This window comes from Ochotona curzoniae, unplaced genomic scaffold (genome assembly GCF_017591425.1).
Source record: "Ochotona curzoniae isolate NIBS_2020 unplaced genomic scaffold, NIBS_Ocur_1.0 patch175, whole genome shotgun sequence".
Lineage (NCBI taxonomy): Eukaryota > Metazoa > Chordata > Mammalia > Lagomorpha > Ochotonidae > Ochotona > Ochotona curzoniae.
Genome location: NW_024466723.1, coordinates 676,670 through 689,600, shown reverse-complemented (window position 1 = coordinate 689,600; position 12,931 = coordinate 676,670). Strand labels below are relative to the sequence as shown.

At 52.6% G+C, this 12,931-nt stretch overlaps 1 protein-coding gene across 1 annotated transcript; it reads left to right on the top strand.

Moving 5' to 3' along the window:
* The first annotated feature begins 1,114 nt into the window (after window positions 1-1,114).
* LOC121166544 (alanyl-tRNA editing protein Aarsd1) lies at window positions 1,115-11,149 on the top strand. The gene is made up of 12 exons (XM_040995732.1): window positions 1,115-1,183; window positions 1,286-1,417; window positions 3,368-3,527; window positions 5,742-5,799; window positions 6,176-6,332; window positions 6,430-6,546; window positions 6,768-6,898; window positions 7,209-7,275; window positions 7,434-7,525; window positions 8,254-8,308; window positions 9,834-9,928; window positions 10,715-11,149. The coding sequence occupies exons 1-12, from the start codon at window positions 1,145-1,147 to the stop codon at window positions 10,848-10,850; spliced, it is 1,239 nt and encodes a 412-aa protein (XP_040851666.1). The 5' UTR covers window positions 1,115-1,144; the 3' UTR covers window positions 10,851-11,149.
* The last annotated feature ends 1,782 nt before the right edge of the window (window positions 11,150-12,931 follow it).

The window sequence follows — 12,931 nt, the reverse complement described above, 5'->3', positions numbered from 1 at the left end:
GGCCGGGTCAGGCTGAAGCCAGGAGCCACAAACCTCAGCCAGATCTCTCATGTGGGTGGCAGAGACCCAAGCAGTTAAGATATACAGAGCCAGGAGCTTCTGGGTGCAGTTGCAGATGCAGGGTCCCAAGGCTTTGGGCCGTTCTCAACTGCTTTCCCAAGCCACAATCAAGGAGCTGGATGGAAAGTGGAGCATCCAGGATACAAACTGGCACCCAAATGGGATCCCAGTATGTGCAAGGCTAGGCTACTGTGCTGGGCCCTGAAAAATTTTAAAAAATCATATCTATATGTGTATATATAGACAATAAAATATATAGAGAGACAATAAAATTCATGTGGCAGAAAAATGACTTGTAATGTGAGTCTCTGTAGTTTTGGTTTATTTGTTTTGCAGCAGGAATAGGAATGTGATTGCATAAAACATTCAAACAGGGGTCCCATAGCGCATGTTACATAACACATGGGCTACATGTGGGGCACACACCTGCCTAACATTCAAAAAGTTATAAAATCCTGAAATATCTGGAGGCTTCAAGGCGGCTTCTCAGTTGACCTGAAACAGCAGTGAGTTCATTTTCCATTTCCATCCATTTAGTCTTTTGAGACATTTCCCCGAGCGCACTGCCGTTAGCCGCTTTATCTGGACCATCCATGGTGGGCAGCGCTGCTCTACTGCAAGGTTTGAAGCTTGGTTAATTGGAATTCAGATGGACTAAGTAAAATTATACTCCAGCTTTTAGAAATCTGTACAGAAAAAAAATGTAGAACATCTCAAGAATTTAAAAATGCTCATTACCTGATGAAGTATTCTTATGGCCACACTGAAATAACATGTCTTTTTTTTTTAATGTGTTCTTCAAGTACCCAAGGGCGGGGGTGGGAGCTGAACTATCTGTTTTGCCAAATTCTGGCCGCAGATAGGGATTTTGTTTGTTTCGTCGTTCTTTCCAGCCTTGAAGCCCTGGCTATACAGCTCAGAACGGCTGCACTTGGCGTTTTGAGCTAAATTTGGCCAAGTCACGCCCCGTTGTTTGCTTGGCGCAGAGGCGCAGCCTCCATGAAGTTTGTCTCATCTTGCTTTCCGTCCAGCCCTGGCCGCTTTCCGGCACGTGTCCATCCCTGGGTCCCGGGAGACGGCGGCGATGGCGTTCCGGTGTCAGCGGGACAGCTATGCCCGGGAGGTGCGGGCTGTTGGGGCAGGGTCCTGACCGGGCGGTTTGGGGCGCCGTGTCGGGGCTGGGCTGGGGTCCCAGCGCGCTCTGTCCTCTCTGTCCCCTGTGCAGTTCACCACCACCGTGGTCTCCTGCAGCCCCGCGGAGCTGCAGGTGGAAGGAGGCGCCGGCAAGAAGGACGTGCTGAGCGGTTTCCAGGTGGTGCTGGAGGACACGCTGCTTTTCCCCGAGGGCGGCGGACAGGTACCAGCGTCACCCTCTCCCGGCGGGAAGTTCTTTCTGCTCCGGGCCCTGCTGTCTTTGCAGTCATTGTCCAGCTGGAAGATCGTTGGACTCTTGGTTATTCATTCACCGGGATGGCTGATTAGCACGTAGTTAGATGCTGCAGGTAGCCTAGGCTGTAAGGAACAGAGGATGATGGAGACAGTGGCAGTGCGCACATGTCGTGGTTAAATAGAAATAAAGCTAGGTGCAGGGAAGGGGAGGGACACGCTGCTCCTTCTGTCTCCTGGCGGCCTTGTACAGTGATTTCAGGAGGGTGTCTCCTCCCAGTTGTGAGGTGATGCTGTTGGAAGTGTATAGGGTGTTCCCTCCCACACGGCCAGGTGGCGGGAGTGAGGAAGGGGAGGGCGGGTATTCCTGGTGAGTCTTGTCTGGTACAGGCGAGGCCAGGGTGTCCAGGAGCCCCGGGGTAGGGGCGCTGTGATAGGTGAACATCACTGTGTGAATGGAGCCCACCACGCAGGTCGAGGGAAGACTAAAGACCACGCAGGAGAGCGGTAGGGCCACTGCCGAAGGCCTCGAGGGGCGTGTTGAGGTGTGTGGACTGTGGTGAGCCTTGAAGCAGCGCGAGACAGTCTGCCCCGCCTACCTGATGGCGGGAAGGTTCTAGTAGCTTACCTCTCAGCACTGCTGTTGTTTCCCAACATGGGACCTGTGAGCACAGGGATCCGCAGGATGTCTCCTTCAACATCTCTGCTTCTGGGAAGTCCTCCCTGACTGCGCCAGTCTGTGAGCTCTCTCATGAGCTTCTTCAGTGTGTATTCCTTCGTGGCGTGGCTGTGTTGCCATGCCCATGTCCAGCTCTGTTCTTCCGCACACGCTCTAGTCTCAGGAGGGACCGGTTGATACTGTCTTTGTGGTCCAACGCTGTTTCTTGTAAGCAGCTGGTGTTATTTGTTTATTTTTTTAAGATCTATTTTATTTTATTTTTGTTGCGAAATCAGTTATACAGAGAGGAGGAGAGACAAAGAGGAAGATTTTCTGTTCATTAATTCATTCCCCAAGTGACCACAAGGGCTGGAGCTGTGCCAGTCAGAATCTGGGAGCCAGGAGCTTCTTTCAGGTCTCCCATGTGGTTGCAGGATCTCAAGGCTTTGGGCCGTCCTCAACTGTCTTCTCAGGCCACAAGCAAGGAGTTGGATGGGAAGTGGAGCAACCGGGACACAAACCGGCCTCCGTATGGGATCCCGACAATTGATGGGGAGGTTAACTAATAGAGCCATCACGCTGGGTCCTGTAGTTGTGAATCTAATGGTAGTAGCAATGCAGAGGATGGAGAGGAAAGTTGTATAAAGACTTAAACATAAGAATGAAGACTCTGGGCCCAGCATGGTAGCCTAGCGGCTGGGGTCCTCACCTTGCATGCGCTGGGATCCCATGTGGGCGCCGGTTCTAATCCTGGCAGCCCCACTTCCCATCCAGCTCCCTGCTTGTGGCCTTGGAAAGCAGTCGAGGATGGCCTGGGACCTTGGAACCCTGTATCCATGTAGGAGACTCAGAGGAGACTCCTGGCTCCTGGCTCCGGAATGGTGTAGCTTTGGCCATTGCAGCTGCTTGGGGAATGGGTCAGCAGTTGGAAGATCATCCTCTCTGTTTCTCTTCTCCTCTCTGTATATCTGACTTTCCAACAAAAATAAAATCTTTAAAAAAGAATAAAGAATGAAGGCTCTTTGGGTTTCCTTGAACTCATTGCTTTGGTTACAGTCTCTGAATTCTGCTTTTTCTTCTAGAGCACAAAGCATGTAGGTGTTCAGAGTAGAGAGGACAGAAAATCCACTTGTGGACAAAGTGAAGCCACTTGTTTTCATGCCTCCTTCTCTCATAGTTGGGTCAGATGCTGGGTCACCCCATGCCTTCCCCAGCAGGAGCCCTGTCTCAGCTAGGTGGGTTACATTGTCTTCTCGCTTCCAGCCTGATGACCGTGGCACCATCGATGGCATCCCTGTGCTCAGAGTGACCCGCCGCGGGGCCCAGGCTGACCACTTCACACAGACAGCCTTGACTCCTGGGAGCCAGGTCCAGGTCTGTGTGGACTGGGAGCGGAGGTTTGACCACATGCAGCAGCATTCAGGTAATGGGGGCGACGTGGCGGCTGTCTGGAAGGGTGGTGGCCATGTGTGGCAATGCTGCAGACACATGGGTTAGGGTCTCCTTTTAGAAGAGACAGATGTGCCTAGTACCAGGCCAGATTTAGGCAGGGTATGGCAAATTAACCAAATGTTAAGAATATCTGCTGGATTTAGCTATTCCCTGTTTCCCATTTGATGTCTCTGTTCGGGATCTCTCCCAGGCTTTTAAACACAATATGTACATGCTGTTTATGATGACACTTGACATGCCTGCATCCCTTAACAGAGCACCTGCTTTGCTCATGGCTCTTCTGCTTCCAATTCAGATGGCTCCTGCTAATGCGTGTCCTGGGAGGCAGCACAGGATGGCTCCAGGATCTGGGACCTTGTCACCCACCTGGGAAACCTGTTATGCGCTCCAGGTTCCCGACTTTGGCCTGACCCAACCCTTGCTTTGCTACATTTGGGAAGTGAACCAGCAGGTGGAAAATCTGTTTCTCTCTCTGCCTTCTGGATAACATGGAAATGAATAAATCAGTAATTCAAAGAGAAAGTGAAGAAGTTTTCCCCTCCAAGCTGGCCTTCTGCTGGCATTCTCTACGTTGCCTACAGAGCAGTCAGGCCTGTCCAGTTGCTTAAGTCTCAGATGTCATTCCAAAGGCCTTTGGGGATGGCGCTCAGTCCTGTTGGTTTACACATTGGTTTCTCCACATTGTGTTCCACCATCACTGTCGTCATTGCTGGTCCCAACTCTCGCTCTTCCCCAGGACCTCTGAAATGGCCCCCTTGCTGGTGACCCTGCAGCAAGCCTGGCTCCTCTGTAGACTTTTCTGACATGCAGCAGCTAGAACAATTCTGGTTTTTTTTTCCCCAAAGGCAAAAACGAGAGAGAAGCAACTTCTAGCCGCTGGTTTACTCAGATGTGTGTAGTAGCTCAGGCTTGACTGGATAGAAGCCAGGAGCCTAGATCCTAGTCTAGGGGAGCCAAGGACCTGAGCCATTACCCGCTGTCTCCTGGGCTGTGGCCACGGGAAGCTGGAATTGGAAGCAGAAGCTGGACCCAGGCACTCTGATATAGGGGTGTCCCCAGAGCAGTCTTCAGTAATAATAAAAATCTGGGGTGGGCCTGGTGGGGTCAGCTGCCAGTTAAGACACCTGTGTCCCACATCAGAGTCTGTGGGTTCGGTTCTTGGCTCTGGCTGCTGACTCCAGCTTCCTGTTAACAAAGACTTGAGAGGCAGCAGTTATGGCTCAAGTAAGTAGGTTCTTGCCACCCAGGCGGGAGACGTGGATTGAATTCCTGGCAGTATTCAACAAGGGGCTGCAGCCAGAACAGCATTTGGAGAGTGAATCAGCAGTTGCAAACTCTGTCTCCTACCCCTCAAGACAAACAGTCAGACAGGCAGACAGACAGACAGACACACACACACACACACACAGAGTCCTCTTGTGTCAAGAGCTTCAGGTCTGCCTGGCCAGTGTCCATCTACCATTCCCGCCTCGTATTGCCCCTTTCCTTGCTCTCTGGGTCCTAGCCAGGCTGGGTGCTAGGACCACAATCTTTTTTTTTTTTTTTAAGATTTATTTATTTTTATTGTAAAGTCAGATATATGTAGAGGAGGAGAAATAGAGAGGAAGATCTTCTGTCTGATGATTCACTCCTCAAGTGGCTGCAACAGCCAGAGCTGTGCTGATCTGAAGCCAGGAGCCTCCTCTGAAGTCTCCCACGCGGGTGCAGGGTCCCAGGGCTTTGGGCCGTCCTCGACTGCTTTCCCAGGCCACGAGCAGGGAGCTGGATGGGAAGCAGGGCCGCCGTGATTAGAACTGGCGACCATATGGGATCCAGGCGCATTCAAGACAAGGACTTTAGCTGCTAGGCCACGCTGCCGGGCCCTGGACCATAATCTTGTAAGAAGCAAAAAACTTGGTCCCCGGCGCGGTGGCCTAGCAGCTAAAGTCTTCGCCTTTGAGTTTGTTGAGTGAATGAATGCTGCACATTAGAATTCAAATTCCAGTGCTGTACCCCGAGAGGTCATATTGCCTTGACGAGTTCTTTGCTCTCTCTAGCCCTCGGCTTCTTTATGCGTGACATGGCACTGGCGGCGGTCTTGTGGTGTTTGTCCATTATGGTTCACGGGTGGGATTCTTGGACCGTGTTCTTGTGGGAGTGTGCAGCTGGCCTGCTTACTTTCTCTCTTGTCTCTTTCTCTGCTCAGGGCAGCATCTTATCACGGCAGTTGCTGACCATCTGTTTGGGCTAAAGACAACCTCATGGTGAGTGGGAGACCTAACTAAGGCTGATGGTAGGGCCTGGATCCCTGGCTGTCAGATCTCTGCCCAGTACTGCATCAAGGGAACTGAGAGGAAAAGGGGGATACGGGTGTAAGAGAAAACATACCTGCTTTTGTTCAATGAAGAATTGGAAGCCCAGATTCCTGGGGGATGGTGAACCCTACTCATTAACTCCATGACCTTGATCATGTTCCTTAATACCCATCTCTCAAATGGGAATGATGGTTTTAACCTTACGCAGGGTTTTTTTTTTTTTTTTTTTGGTGAGGATTGGGTAAGATCGTTTACACATGCGTTCCTTGTGAGCTTTGGTACTGGTGTTCTAATCAGCTTCCTGTGGCCGCTCCGCTTCCGGCAGGGAACTAGGGCGACTCCGGAGTGTGATTGAGCTGGACAGCCCCTCTGTGAGTGCAGAGCAAGCAGCTGCCATCGAGCACAGCGTCAATGAAAAAATCAGAGGGCGGCTGCCTGTGAGCGTGCGCGAACTGAGCCCGGATGATCCGGAGGTGGAGCAGGTGAGGGCTGAGCCCGGGAGCCGTCCCCCCACGTGGGGTGGCTGTGTCCAGGTCTCAGCAGGTCTCACACAGCCCTTCTGCCTCCCCTGGGTTCCAGGTGCGGGGCCGGGGCCTGCCAGATGATCACGCCGGGCCCATTCGGGTTGTTACCATCGAGGGCGTGGATTCCAACATGTGCTGTGGCACCCACGTGAGCAATCTGAGTGACCTTCAGGTTAGTGAGGGTCGTCAGGTGGCTGCCCCTTAGGGAGGGAGGAGGGGGACGCAGAGGGGCTGGAAGTAGAGAGGGGACGTCAAGCTGGCCTCTCTGAAGTCTCTTCTCACTGCTTCAGGATCCGGGGTGGGGGTCTAGCCTGCACCTGCCTCGGGCTCCAGGACCGCTCCAGTCTGTACTCGTGCTTGTATGTATGTGTGTTTGTGTTTCCCCCTTTGTAGGTCATTAAGATTCTGGGCACTGAGAAAGGGAAAAAGAACAAAACCAACCTGCTGTTCCTTGCTGGGAACCGGGTGCTGAAGTGGATGGAGAGAAGTCACGGAACTGAGCGAGCGCTGACTGCTCTGCTCAAGTATGTCCCTGTCGCCCCCTGGGTCCTCACGCCCGGGCTCCTGGGACTTTGCCCTCTTGTCTGCCTCTGGGGGTGAGGCGCAGGCTGGAGTGGCAAAGCACTTTGGGTGACACCTCGGGGCCACACAAGTGGTCGGTTTTTCCCTTTGTGTCCTCTCCTCCAGTTGACCAAGGGGTCTCCTCCAGAGGCGCCCTAAGCACCCCATCTGGAGGAGAGTGCCCTGGGCACAAGAGCAATCCTGATTCGGGCCCCCAGTACCAGAAGGAAGTGGGTAGCGTGGCAGAGGTCTCCAGCAGCCTTTGTGTCACAGGTGCGGGGCCGAGGATCACGTGGAGGCGGTGAAGAAGCTCCAGAACAACACCAAGCTGTTGCAGAAGGTGAGGAGAGGCTCAGGCCCTCGAGGCTCCGTTCACCGCCCGAGCAGACACGAGCTTCCTCAGAGGGGAGGCTAGGGGAGGAGGAGGCAGAGTGGCGGGGGGGGGGGGGTCCTCTCATGACCCTCCCACCTGTCTACCAAGTATTCCATCCCTTGCAGAACAACCTGAGCCTGCTCAGAGACCTGGCTGTGCATGTTGCCCACAGCCTCAGGAGCAGCCCCGACTGGGGAGGTGTGGTAGTGCTACACAGGTGAGAGAGGACGAGCAGGGACCAGGTGGGTGAGCTGTCCTGGGCTCAGCGACTCCCCTGGGTGCCGTGCACAGTGGGAGGTGGGTTGCTCGCCATACACCTAAAGCCTGTGTTAGCTGACTGTGTTCCCCGGTTTGCTGTGAACATCCCCACTGGAACCCCTGGTAGTATTTTTGTGTGTTCTTTTGATCTATTCAAGTGAGTAAGAATTCCCACCTGCTGGTTCACTCCTCACATACCTGCCAAGGCTGCTACTGGGCCTGGAGCTGTGAACCCAATCCAGGTCTCCCATGTGGGTGGCAGGAAGCTGGATCCTTGAACAATTCCTGCCGCTTCCCCGGGGACCACATTGACAGGAAACTGGAACCAGTGGCCAGAGCTGGGAGTCTAACTCAAGCACTGGAGTGTGGGACTCAGGCTGGCCAGGCCGCTCTGCCCCATTCCTGTGTCTGATCAGCCCTTCCCTCCCGTCTGTGTGTTGTCCCTTAGATTGCCACTTGCGCTGCTGTGTTCTGTTTAAGGGAATAAAAGCCAACACAGGGACGGTTGGCCAACCGCTGCAGCTGCAAGGGTGTCTCGGTGACCCCAGCTGGGCCCTCTGCTTCTCTTTGCAAAGGGTCTGGAACTTGGTGGATGTGGAGAGGCCAGCAGGGCACAGAGGAGCCAGGCTTCCAGCAGCTCATGGCCCTGCCCCTACCCGGGTCTCACATCTATGTCGTTTGTCGTAGGAAGGAGGCTGACTCTGAGTTCATGAACATCATTGCCAATGAGATTGGGTCCGAGGTAAGAGGCGCCTGGTTCCCCACCCCGGCCCCCTGGCCTGGGTTAGAGATGTGGGGAGGTGGAAGTTAGGGACTTGGTGTAACTGAAATCCTTCCACATGAACAAGTGAAAAGAATGGGACAAAGAAATCCAGTCTATAGTGTTCTCTTGATGTTAGCTGTGAACCAAGTTCTGTCTTCGGTATTAAGCTAGGTTTGTGCTATTAATCTTCCTGGACATGTGACATGTGAAAGAAAATGTTCACTTAACATTTTTTTAAGGATTTATTTATTTTTATTGGAAGGTCAGATTTACAGAAAGGAGAAACAGAAAGACAGATCTTCCTTCTGCTGGTTCACTCCTCAAATAGCCACAATGGCTGGGGCTGGACTGGACTGAAACCATGAGTCAGGAACTTCTGGTCTCCCACATGGGTACTGGGGCTCAGACACCTGGAGCATCTTCTGCTGCTTTTCCGGGCACATTTAGCAGGGAGCTGGATTGGAAGTGAGGTATCTGGGATTCAAATTGCTGCCCACATGAGCTGCTAGCTTTACCCATTATTCTACAGGACCAGGATAGGTGCCTTCTCGTGTGTTATTTTTAAGAGTTAAAAAGAAACTCAAGGGCCCAGCGCTGTGGCGTAGCGGCTAAAGTCCTCGCCTGGAGCATGCCGGGATCCCATATGGGCACTGTTTTTAGTCCCGACGGCCCTGCTTCCCATCCAGCTCCCTGCTTGAGCCCTGAGAAAGCAGTCAAGGACAGCCCTAGGCCTTGGGACCCTGCATCAGTGTGGGAGACCTGAAGGAAGCTCCCTGCTCCTGGCTTTGGATTGGCGCAGCTCCGGATGTTGTGGTCACTTGGGGAATGAGTGATCAGATGGAAGATCTTCCTCTCCATTAATAGGGGTCTCTTTTCTCCACTATGGCAGAGGACTACTTTTACTTTGACTCCTGCCATTATGGGAGAAGTCTAGGGTCTTTTTCCACTTTCCTCCTGCCACTCTGGCAAAGGGTAAAGGTCCTTTCTATCTCAGAGCCCCCTCCTGTCTCTAGGATGGGAGTCTCCTTTCTCAGCTTTTTAAATAAATCTTGCTGTAAAACTAAAAAATAATTAAAAAAAAAATCTTCCTCTCTATTTCTCCTCCTCTATGTATATCTGACTTTGAAATAAAAATAAATATATATTAAAAAAAGAAAAAAGAAACTCAAGATTCAAGAAGACATATGTCCAGGTCATCCACGGCAGGGGGCGCTCTGTCGGTGCTGACCTTATTCAGGAGCTAGAAGGAGGAGAGAACAGTTGTGGGGTAAAGGGCCGCTGCAGGCTGACACAGCTCCTAGGCATGTTGTTGGGAAACTGGATCAGAAGTGGAGCATCCAGGACTTGAATTGGCAGCCATCTGGGATGCTGGTACTCCTGGCAGCAGCTCAATTCAGTTCACCACAACACCATCTTGGACAAAGTATCTTGAGCCTGAGTGGGTTTCACAAGGCTGACTCCACTTCCTTAACTCTCGGGCTCATCTCCTTGTCTCACCTCACAGGGGACGCTCCTGTTCTTAACTGTTGGTGATGAGAAAGGTGCTGGGCTCTTCCTACTGGCAGGGCCAGCTGAGGCCGTGGAGACCCTGGGGCCCAGGTAAGCCTCGGTGGACTCCCTGACATGGGTGGGTGAGTATGTGATGGACTAACCTGCTAAAGCAGCCCTTTACCCGTGGACGGGGCATCATGTCTGTCATTCGCAATGTTCACATCCCAGGCGCAGGAGCGGCTGGGACTCGAACCGTTGCCCATATGGGATGCCTACATTGAGACTTAACCTGTTGCATCACAGTGCCAATCCTTGTGTATATTTTCTTACTTAAGTTAGATAGTGAGATATGTGGCTCTGTTCCTGACATTGAGTGTTTGCAGAGTCCTGAGTCTAATGAATGCAAGCTCTTTGGAAAACATGGAAGGAAATCCTGGGGATTCACAGCAGAGCTTCCCCATAGGTGGCTGCATGTTTCCTGTAGACTGGCTTGGTCTGTGTGCACTGTTTTAAAAATGTGCAAACCTAATTGCCGTTTTAAAATTAGGCAGTTTTTACATAAAACAAAAAGAACACCCAGTTTAAAAAAAAAAAAATTAAGCAAGTTCTGGGGCCCAGACCATGCTCCCATCTGCAACCCCCACACGGCACTAGCAGTGGTCACCTCAGGGCAGGCCTCTCCACCCAGCCCGCTTCACAGGGGCCCTCTGTCCTCTGGTCCCTGTGTGTGGACAATTGTTTCCTCTTCTAGCAGGCATGGCCCCTGTGCCTGTGTGTGAGGTGTGCGAAGGGTCCCAAGGAGGGGGTAGACCCAGCGCTGCCTGGGGGTCTTGTGTGTAGGGCTTCGCCCTCCAAGATCACCTTCTCTAACTGCTGCCTCACTCTGTTCTTCAGGGTGGCCGAGGTGCTGGAAGGCAAAGGAGCAGGGAAGCGGGGCCGCTTCCAGGGCAAGGCCACGAAGATGAGCCGGCGGGCGGAGGCGCAGGCGCTCCTGCAGGACTATGTGAGTGCGCAGAGTGCGGAGGAGTGAACGCGCAGAGAGCCGGGGTGCCCACTCCCCGACTCAGCGGCAGTCTGCAGGACAGTGAAGCAGCTTCACTCCAGATGGCTGTGCTGAGGCTCGTGACAACACGGCCCGTTTGTGCAGTGTCCAGTGTACCTAGGTGATTAGTATTCGCTGGTGAATAAACAGTTTGCTAATGTGACCCCGTTCTGCCGAACACCCACGAGCGGCCATTGTGCTGATGAAACAGGCTGGCGTACCCAAGCCTGGCTGAGAGCTTTGTGAGAGCGAGAGCTCAGACCAGGCCCTAGCCACCGAGCAGGACTTGGCCAGACCCATGTTTCAGAGCCGCAGAGGATCACGGAGTTTGAGAATGCACAGTCGAGGGGCTGGTGTTGTGGTCCAGTGCACCCATATTGTGAGTCACCACGTGGGCTGGGCGCTCTGCTTATGGAGGGCCAGTTCAGACCCGAGTGCTCTGCCTCCGATCCAGCCCCTTGCTCCTGCACCTGTAGGGGCAGCAGAAGATTAGCACTGCCCCCCTGCTCTCCAGAAACTGACTGTTGTGGGTGGGTTTTCTGGTCCTTCTGGCAGTGTTTTTTGTTTTTGTAAAGATTTATTTTTATTGCAAAGTCAGATATATACAGAGAGGAGGAGAGACAGATCTTCTGTCTTGATGAGTTGGAGCTGAGCTGATCTTCTTCATGGTCTCAGTGCAGGGAGGCTTTAGGCTGTCCTCGACTGCTTTAGCAGGGAGCTGGATGGGAAGGATTCATACAGTGCATTCAAGGCGAGGAAGCTGCTGCCATCTAGATGGGCCATCATGGCAACGAAGTGTACACTTTGGCCCTTCCTTTTGTGGGCTCAGTGAGCAGCTCTAGCAAGAATGACTTGTCTATGCTTCTCAGATCCTAAGAAAGGATCCAGGATCCACGTGAACGTCTGCCTTTCTGGGCTTCTGCTTGCAAAGATTTATTTATTTATTGGAAAGTCAGATATACAGAGAGGAGGAGAGACAGAGAGGAAGATCTTCCATCTGATGATTCACTCCGCAAGTGATCTATGCTGATCTGAAGCCAGGATCCAGGAACTTCTTCTGGGTCTCCCACGCGGGTGCAGGGTCCCAAGGCTTTGGGCCGTCCTCGACTGCTTTCCCAGGCCACAGGCAGGGAGCTGGATGGGAAGTGGAGCATCCAAGACATGACCCAATGCCTGTATGGGATCTCGGCACTTGTAAGGTGAGGATTTAGCCATTGAGCCGTCATGCCGGGCCCAAGATATGCCTCTTGACCCAGAAGCAAGGACACGAACATGGCATCCCGAGATAGAAGGAACTTTTTGAATTAATGCAATTAGCAAACTAGAGAATCACTTAAGCACCTTACAGGGAAGTGGTTTGAGGTTGGATGCAGCGAAGGAAAGTGAAGCTTTGATGTCATTTGTGCCTGTCCTAGGGGAGAGGAGGGGAAAGTTTTACACGGTCAGGGAAGGGTGATTATATTTGATGAGCTTGCAAGAAATCAGAAAGAATGAGTTACTCTTCGGAGGAATAGAAGGGCACGGACATACACACACATTCACATGGGGGGCACGTTCTGGGACATAGCTCTCACTTTACAGCGTGGAAATAATGAGAGGCCACTACTTGGCCTGCAAGAAAAGTCCTGTTAGGGCCCGGTGCGGTGGCCTAGCAGCTAAAATCCTCACCTTGAGTGTGCCAGGATCCCATATGGGTACAGGTTCTAATCCTGGCAGCCCTGCTTCCCATCCAGATGCCTGCTTGTGGCCTGGGAAAGCAGCCTAAGACGGCCCAAAGCCTTGGGACTCTACCCGCATGGGAGACTTGGAGGAAGTTTCTGGCTCCTGGCTCCGGATCGGCACAGCACTGACCGTTGTGCTCACTTGGGGAGTGAATCATCAGACAGAAGATCTTCCTCTCTGTCTCTCCTCTCTGTATATCCGACTTTGCAATAAAAATAAATACATCTTGAAAAAAAGAAAAGAAAAGGCCTGTTAGCTAAGTGTAAGTGTCCTGACACTGCTGGAGACAGAAACTGTGGCTCCCACTGAGCTGACCTGGGTCACTGGGGGCGGGGGTGTGGGCCCAG

Excerpts from the sequence above, each read along its gene's own strand:
- LOC121166544 (XM_040995732.1), top strand. The coding sequence starts at position 1,145 with ATGGCGTTCCGGTGTCAGCGGGACAGCTATGCCCGGGAG. Across the intron at positions 3,528-5,741 it reads CCACATGCAGCAGCATTCAG|GGCAGCATCTTATCACGGCA; the intron begins GTAATGGGGGCG and ends TTCTCTGCTCAG. Across the intron at positions 9,929-10,714 it reads GTGGAGACCCTGGGGCCCAG|GGTGGCCGAGGTGCTGGAAG; the intron begins GTAAGCCTCGGT and ends TCTGTTCTTCAG.